The 18,795-nt window shown below is 37.0% G+C and overlaps 1 protein-coding gene across 1 annotated transcript; it reads right to left on the bottom strand.

The window, feature by feature from the left end:
- Positions 1-10,249: 10,249 nt before the first annotated feature.
- LOC126692844 (chaperonin 60 subunit beta 2, chloroplastic) lies at positions 10,250-18,272 on the bottom strand. The gene is made up of 15 exons (XM_050388645.1): positions 18,106-18,272; positions 14,667-14,920; positions 14,432-14,557; positions 14,000-14,137; positions 13,661-13,756; positions 13,295-13,537; positions 12,936-13,170; positions 12,610-12,779; positions 12,439-12,516; positions 12,263-12,334; positions 12,064-12,168; positions 11,779-11,871; positions 11,604-11,696; positions 10,801-10,924; positions 10,250-10,690 (listed from the first exon to the last, which is right to left on the bottom strand). The coding sequence occupies exons 2-15, from the start codon at positions 14,904-14,906 to the stop codon at positions 10,677-10,679; spliced, it is 1,827 nt and encodes a 608-aa protein (XP_050244602.1). The 5' UTR covers positions 14,907-14,920; positions 18,106-18,272; the 3' UTR covers positions 10,250-10,676.
- Between the last annotated feature and the right edge of the window lie 523 nt (positions 18,273-18,795).

Here is an 18,795-nt window from a genome sequence, read left to right as displayed (position 1 = left end):
TTATTAAATAATCAAACATAATTTTTTTTTTTTTTTTTGATAAGTTGAGAGTTCAATTCATTTACCCTTATATATATATATATATATATATATATATATATATATATATATTAAGGCTTAATGATTTTTTTAAGGTTATCTCTGATAATGTGCTGCACTAAATAGTAATTATGATTAATGAGTTGAAGAAAATACTTTGCCCGGAAAGTGAAGGAAGAGATGTTCAAGCAGTACGAGACACGCAAAGACAATAATGTGCTTTCTCAAAAGTAAATTTGGGCCCTAAAAATTATGTGGAATCATCATATGTTTTTTTGCTAGATATAGTCCATTTTCCTTTTTTCTGTTTTTTGTAGATGGATATGTGGATTGTGGAGTCATCATAATTGCTTTTAAATAGTTTCATTAATACATGCGAATATGCGATAGGCTCCAGGTTGGGTAAAATCAGCCTAAGTATTTTGTTGCAGAACAAAATTCCAAAGAATAAATCTGCAAATAATAGTGCAGGGAAATTTAAAAGACAGACTTCTATTATATAACTACTAGTACATCCAAATAATTTCTAGTGAAAAAGAAAGAGAAAAAAGAAAAAAGGCCCTACTTGCCCTTTGCCTTGGGGATAGGGGGAGGAGGACCGAGGACCTTAGCAAGTTCAATGTTTGGGGTCAATAGCTAATATTAAATATGGATTCATATCTGAATTTATGGTCAATTGAATTGATGGATGAGCAAGTGGACTCTGAGTCTTTCAATTCTTAGTCAATATGAGGGTATTAAATACAGATTGGGGTCCATATAATTGATGGCAAGTGAAAAATAATTGGATGCTAAAATTTCCTTGTGAGAGGTGACCTGCCCACTTTTTGAAGAAATTTTGTTGGCATTAGAAACGCCGGTCCAATTGAATATAAAGTGAAAAGGAAAGGGAATTGGGCCAATTCGCACTAGCCAGTATCGGAAATTTGGAGTTATGTGCCTGTTGTAAAGGAATGAATGAAGGGGCATATGAAGGTCCACCACGTTTAAGGATTGTCTATGTTCTAAAATGCCTTCGTCAAGATTTGTTTTCTAGCTTTATGCTTTCACTATTCATTATGTTATTATTAATTGATGATGCAAAGTGTTTCCCAAAAAGAAAAATAATAATAATAATAATAATTGGCGATGTAAAGAATTTTGGTGGTTCACACTTTTAAACGTGTTTTGAAAGACTTGTCAAAAATGTTATTATTAATTGATGATGCAAAAATTCTTAATTGCTAATACAAAGAATTTTGGTGGGTCACTCTTTCAAATGTGTTTTAAAAGAGCTGTCAAAAATTACAAGTTAATTTAGAATGATAACGGTGTGATATCAATCAAAACTCTTCTAATATTCAAATTAATACTAATAGTAATAGAATTTTAAAAGGGGTAATTTGTTCTCTAAACTTTACACCATATTTCAATTTAGTCTCTAACCTTTCAATTATGTCAATTTAATCCCTAGCCTTTTAATGGCGTGTCAATTTAGTCCCTGATGTTATATCAACGTAAGCTAATTTTTTGTTTCAACCATTAGACACGTCATAAATTTTCATCCAAAAGATAACGGTAGGGTCTAAATCGACACAATACTAAAAGGTTATGGACTAAATTGACACAATTGAAATGTTAGGAATCAAATTGAAATATAGTGCATAGGATAAGGACTAAATATGTAGTTTACCCAATTTAAAAGTATATCAATGTGAGAAATCATAGATACAATTTTCTCATTCTTAGCTGTGGAGATGTATGGTGCTTATATAGAGCTTTTGCTAACCATTACTCTCCATGATTTCAACCAAATCATCACTTGTAATTAGGGTGTGAACTGTGAAAGGTATGGCTACAATTGTGGGCGAAGGCCAAGCAAATTTTTTTTTTTTTTTTTTAATTTATAGATACAATAGAAGTCAATCTATAGTATCTATTTCATTATGATTGTTCTTATCATCAAAGTAAGATTTGGTGTAAGCAAAGTTTAAATCTCAAATCTCTTATTTGATAATAAAAAAATTTACTAGTTAAACTAATTGGAATCCACATGCCTCGGGATTCATGTCTACGTTCAAGTGGGTTGAATACAATATCAGATTATGCCTTTCCAACTTGATGATGACCATCCTTCCTTGCTTTGTTTATACAAAAGTGGACAAGATCTTTTGTACGATTGAAAGTAGATGATCTATGCTCATCAGTTACCCCTCATTCCAAGGTCGTTCATCCATCCAACTAAACGAGCCTTTGAGTGCCAAGCGTCATGGATTGGGGGTATTTTATTAATTTCATGTTGCCCCATTTTTTCAACTATCTCATTAACTGTGACGACAGTTTGGCAACTTTTTGCCACGTGTCACTTTTTTTTGACACAAAACGGCTCGTCCTCTAGGTTGCTTGAGTGAAATTTTGAATTTTGTCACAAAATGACAATCACATTGTGCTTTACTTTTCATTTTCACACATCCGCAAGAATATTGGTGATATTACTTCTCAGAGTTCCATCTTTATCCTTAGGCGACCTCCCAACTCCTACATTGTTTCTCTGGTGATTATCTATCTTCCTTCCTAGCTTTGTTGCTTTATTAGTTCTGGCTACATGGGACCCCACTGGCTACCCCCTAAGCTTTATGTTCATTAGGTTGTGTTTCTTCGTAAAGAGATACTGTACGTGTTCATCAACACAAAAATAATTTCATTACTAATTACTATATATATAAAGCACCCAATTCAAAAGAAATTATTACTCCATGTTAACCCTTAAAAAAATTACAAAAAATGTATATAATTTTGTGTCAATCTAAACATGCTGAAATAATATAGTATTTAAATCGATATCTTTTAAAGAGATTTTGTTTATAGGATTACTGGTTTGAACAAAAAATCTAACCAATATTGATACGATATAGCATTTATAACTTTGATTTATATGACATGATTGAAGAGGTCAAATGTCAAAATTTCCTAGCAAGTTCAAGTTAAGAATTAGGCAAAAAAACAAAACTGACCCTCTAACTTTCACCGTTTTTCATTTCAGTCATCTAACTTTTAGTTTTGTCAATTTAGTCATCTAACTTTCAATTTTTGTCAATTCAAAACTCCGTTACAACTCAGTTAGTGACTACCGTTAGAACTCCTGAAACGACGCCGTTTTGTAGAGTTTTTTTTAAAAAAAAAAATTCGAAATTAAAAGAAAATAAGAAAAATCTTTATAAAAATAAATAAATAAAATAAAGATTAAGGGGATCGTGATACACTACATCTGAGGCTAGTACAAGATTGAAGTCTCGCCCAATCAAATTCACATCATCGACCTCTCCCCACCTCAGCGGCACCACATGGACTGTCCCACCGTTCGCGGCCAAAACGGCGGCGTTCGCTTCAGTGTTGAACTGGAGGTTCGTGATGATGTGTGGGAGGTCAATGACCGTGACATTAGCACCAAGAGTAGTGGCTACGGCAATTCCAACTAGGCCGGTTTTGGATCCAAGCTTGAGGATATTAAGACTGCGACATTGGTCGAGGAGTGTGGAAGACAAGGGACTATTACTAGGGTCACAGCGGTGGTGATCTAGGAGGGTGACGAGAGTGGTTGCTGCGGGCCAGAGTTGGAACGAAAGGCCTTGCGATGGGAGTTGCTTGATCACCACCGTTCAGTCGATCGAACGGATGTAATGTTGTTGTGGTTGTTTTGTTTTGATTCAAGGGAAGGGGAACTACGACGTCATTCCCCTTAATTTTTTTTTTTTTTTTAGATTTTTCTTATTTTCTTTTAATTCCGAATTTATTTATTTATTAAAAAAAAAAAAAAAAAACACACACACACACACACACATACACACATATACACATACTCTCTACAAAACGGCATGGTTTCAAGAGTTCTAACGGCAGTCTATAACTAAGTTATAACGGAGTCCTGAATTGACAAAAATTGAAAGTTAGAGGACTGAAATGAAAAACGATGAAAGTTAGAAAGTCAGTTTTGTATTTTTGCCTCAGAATTATCATGCTTGGATGAAGTCTATGCTGCTGTTATTGTTGATTTTCTTTTCTTTTCTTTTAATAGATATAATGAGATTTGAACCTATGGTTTCTTTTCCATGATAATTGTTGATTGTTCTTTATTATCAAGTCAAGACACCTATTGATTTTTTGTGTAAACAGGATTCAAACATAGGTCTCTTATTCGATTATAAGAAACTTTATCATGTGAGCTAACTATAACCCACAAATCTATTTTGTTTTAGTAGTTGTACGCTTAAATAAACAACTAGTGCATTATCTAATTACCAATGGGTTTAGTATGTTCTACTCTCCACATTCATTGTGACTATCGAACTATAAAAAGAAAAAGAAAAAGCTTTAATATGATCTGATTCTACTTGCCATTTGCAAATAATAAACATTTAAGGATTTAGGTTGGCAATATTTATTGCTACCACTAAATAATTAATTCCTCCCACCCCCCCCCCCCTCCCCCCCCCCCCCCCCAATTATAAAAAGAAAAAATGATTAATCAATTAAACCTAATTCATTTATGACAAAGTTTAGCTACAAAATTAGTTATAAGATAAGACTACAACTTTATTCAATAAAATAAATATTACTACATATTTCAAAAATCTAACTATTGAATTACATATTTTTTACATTCTTAATACACAAGTCAAATTTTGTATCAATCAGATATTATTTACTATATGATTTATAAGCTTATATTTTATGCATAATTTTAAACTATAAAAACTTGTAATTTAAATAATTCATCGATGACATAGCTATTAATTTTTAATTTTCTATAAATTTTGCAAGCATGAAGAATATAATAAGAATGTGTAATCCAATGATGGATTTGTCAAAATTCACCTTTAATAAAAAAATATTGAGTAAGATTGTAGTCTTTTTTTTTTATAAGTAACGTAAGAATATTATTAATAATAGAAAAAGTGCCAAGCCGAGTACATGGGGATGTACTATGGGGGCACAAATTAAGAAACAAAAGTACAACGATCAAGAAAAATAGGAAAAGAAGAACAAGAAAAATGAGAAAAAACCACACTCCATTCAAAGAGAGTGCGCAAGAAAAAAGACTTAATCTCCAACAAAGAACGTTCACAGCCCTCAAAACTTCTAGCATTCCTTTCACGCCAAATGCACCAAATCAAGCAATGAGGCACTAATCTCCAAACATCAATGTGACGATGTCGTGCAAACTTTCCTTGCCAAGCCTCAAACAACTCAAGAACAGTATGAGGCATAACCCATTGGACACCAAACAAGCAGAAAACCAAAGACCACAACTCCCAAGCTACGGGGCAATGAAGTAGAAGATGATCTACCGACTCCCCACATCTCTTACACATATAGCACCAGTCAAGCACTATCACACGTCTTTTACGAAGGTTGTCTGTTGTTAAGATCTTACCTAAGGAAGCCGACCAAGAAAAGAAAGCCACCCTTGGAGGAACCTTTGATTTCCATATCATTCTCCATGGGAATGAAACAAGAGTAGGAGGGTAGAAATAGCTATAATATCCTCTAACCTCAAAACCTCTGTTCCTAGCAGGCTTCCAACAAACCTTATCTAGGCCAAACCCCCGCACTGTCGAAGAATAGACCAACCCCATAAACCGATCAAAGACTTCTTCTTCCCAATCTTGTGGTGGACGACGAAATTGCACATTCCAGTGAAATCTCCCAGCAGACCAACTCATAACTTCAGCCACCGAGGAATCCTTTGACCTACTAAGAGAATAGAGCTCTGGAAAGGCCTCTTGGAAAGTACACTCCCCGCACCACACATGCTTCCAAAATTTCACTCTAGTACCATCCCCCACATCATATACAAGGAATTTAGAGAAGTTCAACCAGCCACTTCTAATGTATCTCCACAGGCTGACCCCATAAGGACTTGTCACCTTTTTCGTACACCATCCACCCCAAATATTCCCATATTTTGCCTCTATAACCCTCCTCCATAAAGCATCAGTCTCCATGCCATACCTCCACAACCATTTTCCTAGCAATGCAGAATTAAAGCTTCCCAAACGTCTAATACCCAACCCCCCAACCTGCAACGGCTTACAAACCTTGGCCCATTTAACTAAATGTATTTTAGGTTCACCACCAATCCCATTCCATAGGAAATCTCTCTGTAATTTCTCCATACGCTTAGCCACCTTACCCGGTAAAGGAAGAAGGGAAAGGAAGTATGTAGGTAAAGACGAGAGTGAGCTTTTAATGAGTGTCACTTTACCCCCCTTTAGATAAATACAGTCTCTTCCAACCTGCTAATCTCCTCTCCATTCTCTCTAGGATAGGATTCCAAACAGTTAAATCCTTAAACTTAGCACCTAAAGGAAGGCCCAAATATTTCAAAGGTAAAGAAGATTGCCCACACCCCAACAGACTCACCAAAGTGTCCAAATTGTGCACCCCACCAACAGGTACCAACTCAGATTTTCCCAAATTAATACGAAGCCCTGACACCCCCTCAAATCTAGCAAGAATCGCCCTCAAATTAGCAATCTGAGAAGGATCAGCATCACAAAAAATTAGAGTGTCATCTGCAAATAAAAGGTGAGACACCATCACTGATGGGCCAGCCGTACTACCCACAGAAAAGCCTGAGAATTGCCCAGCGGAGGCAGCCACATCCAACATACGACTTAATGCCTCCATCACAATATCAAACAACAGAGGAGATAATGGGTCACCTTGCCGAAGCCCCCTAGAACTTCCAAAGAAATCAAATGGACTACCATTGATCAAAATGGAAAACTTTACAGTTGAAATACAATAACTTATCCATTTTCTCCATTTCTCAGAGAAACCACACCGCCTAAGCATATACATTAAAAAATCCCAGCTCACATGATCATACGCCTTTTCCACATCCAATTTACACAACACACCCGGGACTCCTGACTTCAATCTGCTATCAATACATTCAGAAGCAATCAAGACTGAGTCCAAAATTTGTCTACCCTTCACAAAGGCATTCTGTGAATCCGAAATAAGCCCATGTGCCACCCTACGAAGCCGATTAGCCAACACCTTAGAGATAATCTTATAAATCCCACCAACTAGACTAATAGGCCGAAAGTCTTTTACCTCCACAACATCCACTTTCTTAGGAATAAGGGCAAGGAACGAAGCATTAAGACTCTTCTCAAACACTGCCTGAGTATGAAAATTGTGGAAGACAGCCATAATTTCTGTTTTCAAAACACACCAGCAAGACTGGAAGAATGCCATGGAAAAGCCATCCGGACCAGGTGCCTTATCACCATTAAAATCATTGATTACCCCAAACACCTCTTCCTCCTCAAAAGGTCTATCTAGCCAACTTGCATCCTCCACCGAGATACTAGAGAAGTCCACATCATCTAAGACAGGTCTATGAGCCACATCCTCAAAATAAAGCTGCCTATAAAACTGAGAGATACAATCTGCTATAGTTGCCGGATCCGAAGACAACTCCCCCTCCACCATAAGTCTATCAATAGAATTAACCCTCCTATGAGAGTTAGCTATACGGTGGAAAAATTTAGTATTCCTGTCTCCTTCCCTAACACAGAGAACTCTAGATTTCTGCCTCCAACAAATTTCTTCCAGCAGAGTAGCTTTTTCTAACTCATCACGAATTCTTCCCACTTCTACTGTTTCCTCCGCTGATAAACCCCGACTATCCTCCAAATTCTCAAGAACACTCAGGTCCTTCCACAATTTTTTAATCCGATCTTCAACATGACCAAACACCTCCACATTCCATCTTTTCAAATCATTTTTTAAGAGCTTTAATTTATTGGCCAAAACAAAACTCGGTGCACCTTGAAACTGATAGGATTCCCACCAAGACCTAACCCTATCCACAAAACCCTCATCCTTGAGCCACATATTCTCAAATCTAAATGGCCTACTCCCTCTTTGAAAAGATCCACCCTCAAGGACAACTGGAAAATGATCCGAGCACAACCTAGACATCCGTCGTTGAGCAACTGTTGGAAACTTATCCTCCCAATCTGCAGAAAACAAAAATCTATCTAGCCTAGCCTTCGAAGCAACTTCTCTAGAATTTGACCAAGTGAAAGTCCCCCCTTGCAGAGGCAGATCAATGAGGCCCTGTTCCGAAATAAAATTGGAGAATTCCCGCATAGCAGCAGTGAAAGTATTAGACCCCAATCGTTCGGAAGGGAACCTAACCACATTAAAGTCACCACCCACACACCAAGGAACACTCCACCAGCTGTTTAAACCACAAAGTTCCTCCCATAAAAACCTCCTGTCCCGATGTACATTTGGACCATAAACACCAGTAAATGCCCATACAAACTGATCTGACACATGTAAATTTACAGGAAACTGAAAATCTCCCCACTGCTTCCTCCATCTTACTCACAACCCGTGTGTCCCACATCAATAACACCCCTCCAGAAGCACCACAAGAACCTAAGTAAGACCAATCAACATGTTGGCCACCCCACAAGCTACGAATCACTGCCCTATTTATCAATCCCATTTTGGTTTCTTGTAGACAAACCAAGTCAGGCCCCCATTTCCTAATCAAGTTTCTAACCCTGAGCCTTTTATCCTGCTCATTCAACCCTCTTACATTCCAAGAAATAATCTTCAAACTCATTGATAAGGCACAACAGCCCGTTCCATACTTTCACTCCTTAATTTATTTGAGCCATACTCAACATTCAAAGATGACAACAAATTTTTCAACTCCCGCTGACCTTTCTGACCTGATTTAACCAATTTCATCTTAACAACCACCACATGTTTCTGCTTATCTTTTTTTCTGGCCTCTATAGCTAATAATAACCCTGTAATTTGCTCCTCAAAACCTTCCAAAGAAGTGCCCACAGATTTCTTAAAGGCCTTAATCCTATTAGTTACCCATTGTGAAAGTTGAGAGTTATCGACACTCTCCTTACACTCACTCTCCTTACACTCAATCTCCTTAACAGGACTAGACACCGACTCCAAAGGACCTTCAGTGGCCAAAGGTACCACAACTAATGGCTCACCACCACTCTCCCAAGACATCAACCTTTCATCAAATTCCCACCTCACATTCTCTGATCCAGGCACCACATGCAAAGACTCTACTAGCCCCTCACCCTCATCTGCCCAACTAATCCTCTGCCCTTCATTATCAATAGCAGCAAAACCTGGTACACAATCTTCCTCTATACTTGAGCAAACCGACATGCTATCTAGAGAACGATAGAGTGAAAGTGGAAGCACTAACTGCCGCCCATCACGCAATTGTAGCATCCAGTCTTTAGAGTTACCCCAAGACTTATCCAAGTTTCCAACCAATTCCCTAATATTGGGGCCAGGTAGATGAACTCCCTCAAGATCAGCATCATTAGTAGTAGTGGTTGATCCTTCCAAGCCCACAAAATCCGCATCCCCACCTTCCGATGCCACCTAAGATGTCAAATTCACCCCCACTGACTTAGCTGGCAAGGTGGAGCTCAGATTCTGGCTACTCGGACCACCAAATCCATCAGCACCCATCTCTTCCGCCACCGTAATGGAGGACACCATGGCCGAGGACACCACCGGCGGCATAAAAGACCCAATCGGAGCTCCGGCAGCCAATACCACCTCGTGGGAAGCTTGGGTCACCGCCGCTAGTCCAGTCGGCACAGAGAATGTCTGCGCTATACAACTCGGGCTGTGCTGGTCACCCTTACCTGCCAGTTCCGTCACCGCTAGGGAGGAGATCGTGGCCAAGGGCACCTTTGACAACATCACAGGCTTCGTCAAAGTCTTATGCGAGATAGCTGAGCTCTCCTGTTTAAACTACAACTAATTTTGTAACTAAACTTTGTCCATTCAATAAACTATTTAGTTCTTTGGTAAAAATTATTTGTGATGTGATCTTACGACTGAACCAAATTATTTCTCCCCTTAATCCACTCAACCAATCTATTCTATTGTGCTTATTCAAAAAAAAAAAAAAAAAAATCTATTCTATTCCATTGTGCATTATTTGTTTTAGAACCTATAATACACTGCACCTAAGGAAAAATTTAACCCAACCATAAGGCGTGCATCTATTGCCTTGCAATTGCAGAGCAAGATTAGAATAGCAGCCAGGAATTGTGGCACAAGCTTAGGCTCTTGGACATAAAAATTTGGGAAAGAATCAAGAAACTTTTGAGACCCCCAAACATGAAAAAAAGAGAGATGAGAGAGAGAGGGATGAGCAATGTGCAAAAACAATTCAATGCCAAGTTGAACAAAAAGGAGAATAGTGACAATCATCATGCTGGAAATCTCCCACAAGTCGAAAGCATTAAGGGCCTAAGATTATTCATGTAAATGGCATTACTCTCAAAACTTGGGGCCATTTTCTAATTGGGGGCCCTAGGCAATGGCCTAAGCCTATGAGCCAGCCCTAACTCTCAAACCTTGAAAACATGCCATACTCCAGCAAGCTGACCTCACTAGACTGTTATTTCTTTTGCTGTCAAATAATTAAATTTACAAAAAAAAAAGATAAAAAAGAGTTAGTCTGCTCATCTGCTACTATAAAACTAACATCTCTTTAGCTAACCACACAGATTGCACTTCTCACTTTCCCTTTGCATCTCATAATGCCGATTAGAAAGCTCTATTGTCAATCAACCTTAGTAGCCATATCCTGGGAAAAAAAAAAAATTTTAAAAAGACATTTAGTCAGTACCAACTTTTGAAAGGGAGAAGCAGCGGAACATTGGCAGAGTTAATAGTTTCAAATTAGCAACTACAGACCTGAGTTGTCCATGGGGTTGCCAGCAGGCACTTGTTCAGGCTCCTTGATTTCAACAACTACACAATCTGACATCAAGAATGTTTTTGCCACTGAGGAAGCATGCTCAAGGCAACATCTAACCACCTGAAGTAAGAGAATGTAAAGTTTCAGAGTTAAAGCTTCAAGAGTTACCAGACTTTCAAAAAAATGACAAGTAATAATTGACTTGATCAACATGCGTCTTTGAACCCGGTAAACCCACATGCTAACTAAACCGCTCACATATTTAAACAGATACCACAAAAGGAAGGGTCATATCAATACTTGAACCATCCATGTAGTAAACACTAATTCACTTGATCAACATGCATCTTGGAACCTGGTAAACCCCCATGCTAACTATACCAAAAGAACTGAAGCTAAACCACTCACATATTTAAACAGATACCACAAAAGAAGGGTCATATCAATACTCTAACCAGAAGGAATAACTAAATCCTTATTTTCTATTTCTATTTCTATTGTTAACAATAAACATAAAAGCAATGGATACAAAATAGACCCCATTCTCCTCAATGAAATTGGGCATTAGAGCAGGAACATGATTTTAGGAGAGAAAACCAAGACCTCCAAGACACTGTCAGAAGGTACTCTACCAGCACTTCATATGATTGTGCATTCATAACACATTAGCAAGATACTGGCATGTATTTCATCATGAATTGCTTAAAGTTCAACTACCAAAACCTTCCAAAATGGGAACATGAAACGCAGATCAAAACCATCTCATGCTTCTCTTGTAAAGTTCTATATGGGTACTCACCTTAGTTGGATCAATAATTCCGGCAGCCATTAAATCTTCATATTTTCCTGTGGCCGCATTATATCCATATTTAAAATTGTCACTGGAAAGCACCTAAAGAAAACAATATACCATCAGTACAATACATCATAAATATAAACTCGAGAGAACAAAATGACAAGAATGGTAAGAATACCTTCTCGCTAACCACGCTTCCATTAACACCAGCATTCTTGGCAATCAATTTCAAAGGGTAACTCAAAGCTCTTTTGACAATATCTGCTCCAACCTGCAATTAATCCAAACAGATTCAGCCTAAAAAGCTATCCAAAGAGGTCAAAAGAACATGCTGCGTCATTTTAAATTTAACAATATCTACAAATTGGTGAGATTCCAACCAAGTTTATGACAACTAAAGCTTTAGACATGACTTCCACAATTTTACCAAAGCCAAGACTTGAACCTTCAGTAAATAGCTTACCTTTTCTTCATCATTGTCAAGGCTGTCCCTGATAGCATCCACCTTTGATGCAAGTCTGAGCAGGGTGCATCCACCGCCAACTACAATACCTTCCTCAACAGCAGCCTGGAAATCATTGAAATTGTAAACTGATAAGGGACTTACCTTTAACCTAAAACCTATTTGTACTGGTGTACTTTCCAATTGTAACATATATTACCTTTGTTGCATTAAGAGCATCTTCGACTCTCAGTTTCTTTTCTTTGAGCTCTGTCTCAGTTTGTGCACCAACCTTGTGTTCAGTAGGAAGTTGAAAAATTCAGATTTTCACTCAACCCAAAAATAAAAATAAAAAAAATCACGGATGATAATTACAACTTGCTATTGGTAACTTACCTGGATCACAGCAACTCCACCTGACAATTTTGCAATCCTTTCATTCAGTTTTTCCTTCTCGTAATCTTGCTCTGCAGCCTGCATGAGAATGTCAACTTAATTGGCCTAGAAACAGTCAAAATGAACCCCACACACCCTGTTTATTTATGTGAGAGAGAGGAAGATAGATACCTCAATAAGATTTCTAATCTGCGCAACTCTCTTGTTTACTGCTTCCTGTGTGCTTCCATCACCGACAATTGTAGTAGTATCCTTGGTAAGCACCACCTTAGAAGCATGGCCAAGTACCTCCTTCTCAGCTTTGTCTAACGTAAGCCCCACCTCTTCCCTGATTACAGTTCCTGCAAGCCAGATGAAGAAAGCTCTCAATATGTGACAAAAATAGCACTGAAGAATACACTGAAACAGTGAAACACTTGACGGTTTAATATAGAGCAACCAGGAAGGAATAGAACCAGAGAAAGGTTAACCCAAAAGAGAAGATGATGTGAACATACCTCCAGTGAGAATAGCAATGTCATCAAGGTACTGGCTCTTGCGCTCTCCAAAACCAGGAGCTTTCAGTGCAGCAATCTTCAGAGCACCCCTCAGCTTGTTCACAACCAAAGTTGCTAGAGCTTCTTGTTCAATGTCTTCTGCAATTAACACAATTGGGTATCCACCTTTGATAGCATCCTCAAGCACGTTAATAAGATCCCTTGCATTTGTTATTTTCTTATCAACAAGAAGCAACTGCATTAAAACGTACACACATCAATTAGCAAAGGCAACATATATTACTGCCGATGTCAATATTTGCAGGAGAGATCATAAAAGCCAAAAATACAAAACAGGTCAGCTTTGATAGAATTCACACCTTGCAATTATCATATTCAACTGCCATTTTCTCACTATCTGTGACAAAGTAAGGTGAAATGTAACCACGATCAAATTGCATTCCTTCAACAACATAAAGGCTGTTCTCAGCACTTTTTCCCTCTTCTAGGGTCACCACACCCTTACGACCCACCTTACTCATGGCTTCAGCTATCATATTTCCTACTTCATAGTTGTTTCCGGCACTAACTGTTGCTACATCAGCCAGCTCGCTGTCTTCAACCTGCAGCCCGATGTCATTGTTATTAAGAGACATTATTAGAAACTGACTAAACCACGCACAAAAAGTATGGTGGGACACAGTCTTGATGCTTGAAACCAGAAAACTCAATTAGACATACATTACCTCCTTTGACATCAACTTAAGCTCAGACACAAGAGCTTTTGTGGTCTTCTCAATGCCTCGAGTAATTAAAACAGGGTTTGCACCAGCAGCTACCACCTGGAATTTTAAATCATTTTGATGAGATTGGGAAATCATCACTGATTAAAAAAATTTTGAAAAAAAACATTTTCTTTATCTTTCTACTATGTTCCTATTTCCTAAATGAAGAGAGAGAAATGAAAAATAGGGAACAAAGATAATATGGCTCTCTCTTCATTGTTGTCTCTTTTATGAAGTGACCTAAACAGGATTTTTTGACATTTTCAAACAAGATAGTGCCCCATAAATCAAAATACAAACCTTGACACCCTCAGCAATAAGACCTTGTGCAAGAACAACAGACGTTGTTGTTCCATCACCAGCCAAATCATTAGTCTTTGCAGCCGCTTGCCTCACTAACTTAGCACCAATGTTCTCAACTGGGTCCTCCAACTCAACCTTCAGAGGGGAGAGACCAAATACATCAATATCTTGCACAAGATGGTATTCGTTTCATAATAGATTGAGCAAAAAAAATACATACAAGGGAGAAATTGTAAAAAGATGAATAGCATTGCATAAAAGTTTATTCATCAGAATTTTGCTAGGCATATTAAGTTCATTTGATCCTTGGTTTCAACAATAATGGAAATCTAAGTATCTAACACCAACAAATTCCCACTAAAAAAGGAAATATCTTTTTTGAAGTTCAATAAACAACCTTAGCACCATAAAAAAAGAATAGAAACTAACCTCTTTAGCCACGGTAACACCATCGTTAACAATTTTTGGGGAGCCATACTTGCTTTCCAGAACAACATTCCGTCCTTTTGGACCAAGAGTAACCCCAACTAAATCCGCAAGCTTGTTCACACCAGTCTGAAACAAAACAAGTGATAGATTGTAGAAACTAGAAAAAACAAATTACAAAAGTCAAAAACCCATCGCAATAAATCAACACCCAACATAGTCTTAATGAGAAACTCACTTGAAGCTTCTTAATAGCCAAGCCGTCCTTGTTGAAATGCAATTCCTTTGCCATGGCACAAATCTTGGGAGAGCGATTTCTTTGTGACATCACATTTTGTCTCCTAGCAAATGAGAACGAAGAAATGGAAGCAGAAGATGATAACTTGTCTGAAGAAGAAGCAAATTTCTTGTCCATAACACGGCAACCTGGAGCAGCCAAGGAGCCAACTGAAGACATGGCTGTAAAAGTTGACGCCATCTGCTCCTCAAAAGCTGAAATAAAAAATAACCATTATTGTCTTGGTAATCTCAAACACATAAAATAAAGATACTCCATCAAGAGACCAAAGAAGGTATTACAACAAATCATGAGAGAGAAAGAAGGGAGAAACTCTAAAAGAAATCAATTAATCAATCAATAACAATGACCAAAGGCAGCTCATGTAGAAGCAAATGAGACTTCCTCCCAGTCAAATAATTCAAGCATGATATCAAACCCATCACACACTTTTAACTTGAAATCTTCATAATGAAGCAGAATTTTGGAAGATTAGTCAACAACATATAGCTTGACAGTACCCATACTTGTCATTTGGATTATAATATGCTCTCAAAAGAGTTCTATATTTTTTACAAATTTATAACCATAAAAAACTTTCCCAGCTGGAGTAGGTAATTTCAGACCAGAAAAGCTATGATCTTTGAATTGGTTCAATGCTGAACCAATAAAAATCTTTTTTTCAATAAACAAGGGTATCTAGACCTCTTCGAATATCTGACTATTCCTTTGGGCATGTACAATCCCCTCATCCCACACACACCGAGTTATTACAAGGAGAAATCCCTTAAGGGTGGCCCCAAGATGCTGACAAAAGGTTTTAAATCCAGAATCTCATGGATATCATGAGACCTAGGAGTTCATAAGGAAATAGAATGGAATGATCATAAGGGAATGGAATGTATTTAAGTAAGAGAAAAGAATGGAATGAAATGGAATTAAGTAACATTGATTGAATATTTTAAAATAAAGAAATGAAAATGAATAGAATATAAGTAATCTTATTTGAGAGCAACATGGAGGAAATGGAATGGAATCATTTTATGACAATATTACTATTAGACCTCTGTTTTAAAATAAATGGTTGAATATATAGAGGTATTTTAGGAGTTTTAGTAAAAAAATAATTAAATCTAATTTCATTCCCTCTCATTCCTCCCAATTTCGAGGGGAACAAAAATTTAAGGTTTTAAGGGAATAGAGAAGAATGAGTATTCCCTCCTACTCATTTCATTCTCTCCCACTTAAACTCCCAAATAAGGGAATGGACTTTCCATTCCCTCCATTAAAACTCCAAAACAAGAAAAGAGAAGAATATTCTAAAATTATTTTTTTCATTCATTTCCAGTCCATTCCATTCTCTCCTCCCAAACAAGGTCTAAGAACCACTTAGCCAACCCCTTGAGGTTAAGCTAACATAAAAATATAAGTTTCCCAGAACATAAAAGGCATAATTGTAAGCCCTAACAACTTTTAGAGCAGACTCGAACTGTCCTAGAATATCTAACAACAAACACAGCAAGATCTCCAGTACAAGAATTCAGAGATAGCATGGTTTGATACTCATATTAATGGAATTCGTCAACTTGCCCTGCATTGTTTAATGTGGTGCATTTGGAGAGAGAGGAACAATCAAAGTTTCGAGGACACAGAGAGAGAGCTATGCCTAATCTCAAATTATTTTTCTTTCAAACTTTGTTGGACTGGATATCAGCTCTGCATTGTCAGCCTTTATGTTCTGTTTTTTATTTTATAGATTCATGTAATTTGCATGTTTGATTATTTAGTCCCCAACCGTATACTTGGGAGACTCTTTTAATGATATCAATAAATTGCATTACTTATCAAAAAAAAAAAAAAAGAAGAAGAAGAAGATGGAATTCATCAACTTCATTAAGAAAAGAATAATACTTCAATAAACTATAGAGATAATAATACTTCAATAAACTATAGAGATAATAATACTTCAATAAACCTCTTCAGTTACATGATTCCATGTTGGATCACACTTTCCCCTCACAAAAATTTTACAAAAGGCCAAAGCACACAGGAAGTGTACTAAGCTGGCAAGAGAACAAAAACAAAACTAAGAAATATAAAGACTACATATATCGAGCAATCAGACAAAGAATAAAAAGGAAAATTCCCCAAAGGATTTGCCCACCCAAACAAGGTTTGGAGGAAATACATCTTTAAGTCTCGAATCAACCTCTTGGTTCCTTCAAATGTTCGTGCATTCCTCTCCCTCCATATACCCCACATCAAAAATGAGGAACCATATTCCAAATACCCTCACAAATGTATTATTATTAGACCCAATTGTAGAAGCATGATGTGGAAGCAAAATCCATTTCACTCAAAAATTGCAGACCAACAACAACCATTTCACCAACAAATAATTCCCAAAAAAATGAACGATTTATCAAATTTAAAAGAAGGGCAAATTACAACTTACTCACTTGTGATTTGGCCGAAATTTAAGTTGCCTATCTACGGTTTGAAATTTGACATTTTACCCAATTGAAATTAGCTCAGTTAGAGTTTTGTAATCCACATCTGTTAAAAACAGGGCTAAATATGTAATTTGCTCCACTTTTATGTCTCTCCCCTCCAAAAACACAAAAAACATAAACATACAAGATCAAATAAGATAAAAAATAATCCAGGAGAACACTTGCATCATAGGATTTCAAACCACAAGTAAGTAATTTAAATTTCGGTCAAACCCTAGGTGGGTAAAGTATCAAATTTCAAACCACAAGTTGGTAACTTAAATTTCAACCAAACCACAAATGCGTAAATTGTAATTTGCCCTTAAAAGAATAAGGTTGTGTACCAAGTAAATAAATCTATTAAGCTAATTTAAGCACTAATCACAAAGCGTGCATCCCTTATTAAGTATTAATCACTGAGTATTCAAAGTACTAATGTCTTAAGTACAAATTACAAAGTGTGCATTCCAAACAAAAAATGAACAATCTCACCCTCCAGTTTCTAGCAATCTGGGTTCCAATTATTAATTTCCCGGTATATCTTAAGCACATACAGAGATAATGGGCAGTGTTAATTATATTCACATGACATGGTTGAAGCACCAAAATATTAGTATCAGATTAAATAATCTTGCACTTCAAGAAAAAAACCAATATTTTTCATATTCCCAATTTCCCATAGAGAAAATGAAATGCCAACCGCTACAAATACATTTGTAAATGCTCATTATCAGTGAAGATTCCACCACCTCCTCAACAACACAAAGTTTCTCATATTAAGACCAAAATGCAATGCAAGTCAAAAGCATACAAATCATATTCAGCAAATGGTAAATAATGAGATATTTGAATTGAAGTTGAAGTGTGTATGAGAAGCCAAAGCAAAGAAAAGAGAGGAAATTCCTTACAGTGGAAACCCTAATTCCTTTGAAGCTGCGAAGATGAAAGTTGAAGAGAGAGTTGAGAGTAGGGTTTGGAAATGGATTGGGGTTGAAGAGTGACTGAGTGAGACGGCATAGGAAACGACACAGTTTTTATTCTGGAACAAAACCACGTCGTTTTTTGTCTGAGGAAACGACGCAGAGGCGTCATAACCGGCCGAACGGGTGTTATTTATATCAGACGGTCCTGATTCATCAAAAGCCTTAAGATAAAACTGAGATAAAACTGAGATAAAGAGTGCGTTTGGATTGCACTGAAAGTTGCTGAATTTGTGGCTGCGTTTTCCAGTTTTTTTTTTTTTTTTTTTTTTTTCCTCTCAGCCGCACTATTTGACCAAGTCCACTGTGAACAGTGCATTCGTGCACTGTTTACGGACCCACAAATTCCACTTTTTATCAACTTTTTCATTAAAAATGGGTCCCACGATATTATTTACACATTTAAAAATTATTTTGCTACAGTGTTTTCAGTTTCAGTTTTCAGTTTCAGCAAAAATAAGCTCAATCCAAACGGACCCAAAAAGTGGTGTGGGAAAATAGTAGATAATTTAAACAAAACGCTAGCTTATAATAAATTGTCAAACACACTTATTATTTCACATTTTGATATGCATTTTACTTTATTCTTCTATTGTTGTGAGTTTGATAGATTATTGT

Source organism: Quercus robur, chromosome 7, assembly GCF_932294415.1.
Source record: "Quercus robur chromosome 7, dhQueRobu3.1, whole genome shotgun sequence".
In the NCBI taxonomy this organism is placed as follows: domain Eukaryota; kingdom Viridiplantae; phylum Streptophyta; class Magnoliopsida; order Fagales; family Fagaceae; genus Quercus; species Quercus robur.
Note: the sequence above shows the minus strand (reverse complement) of the source record. Positions and strands in the feature narration are given on the sequence as shown.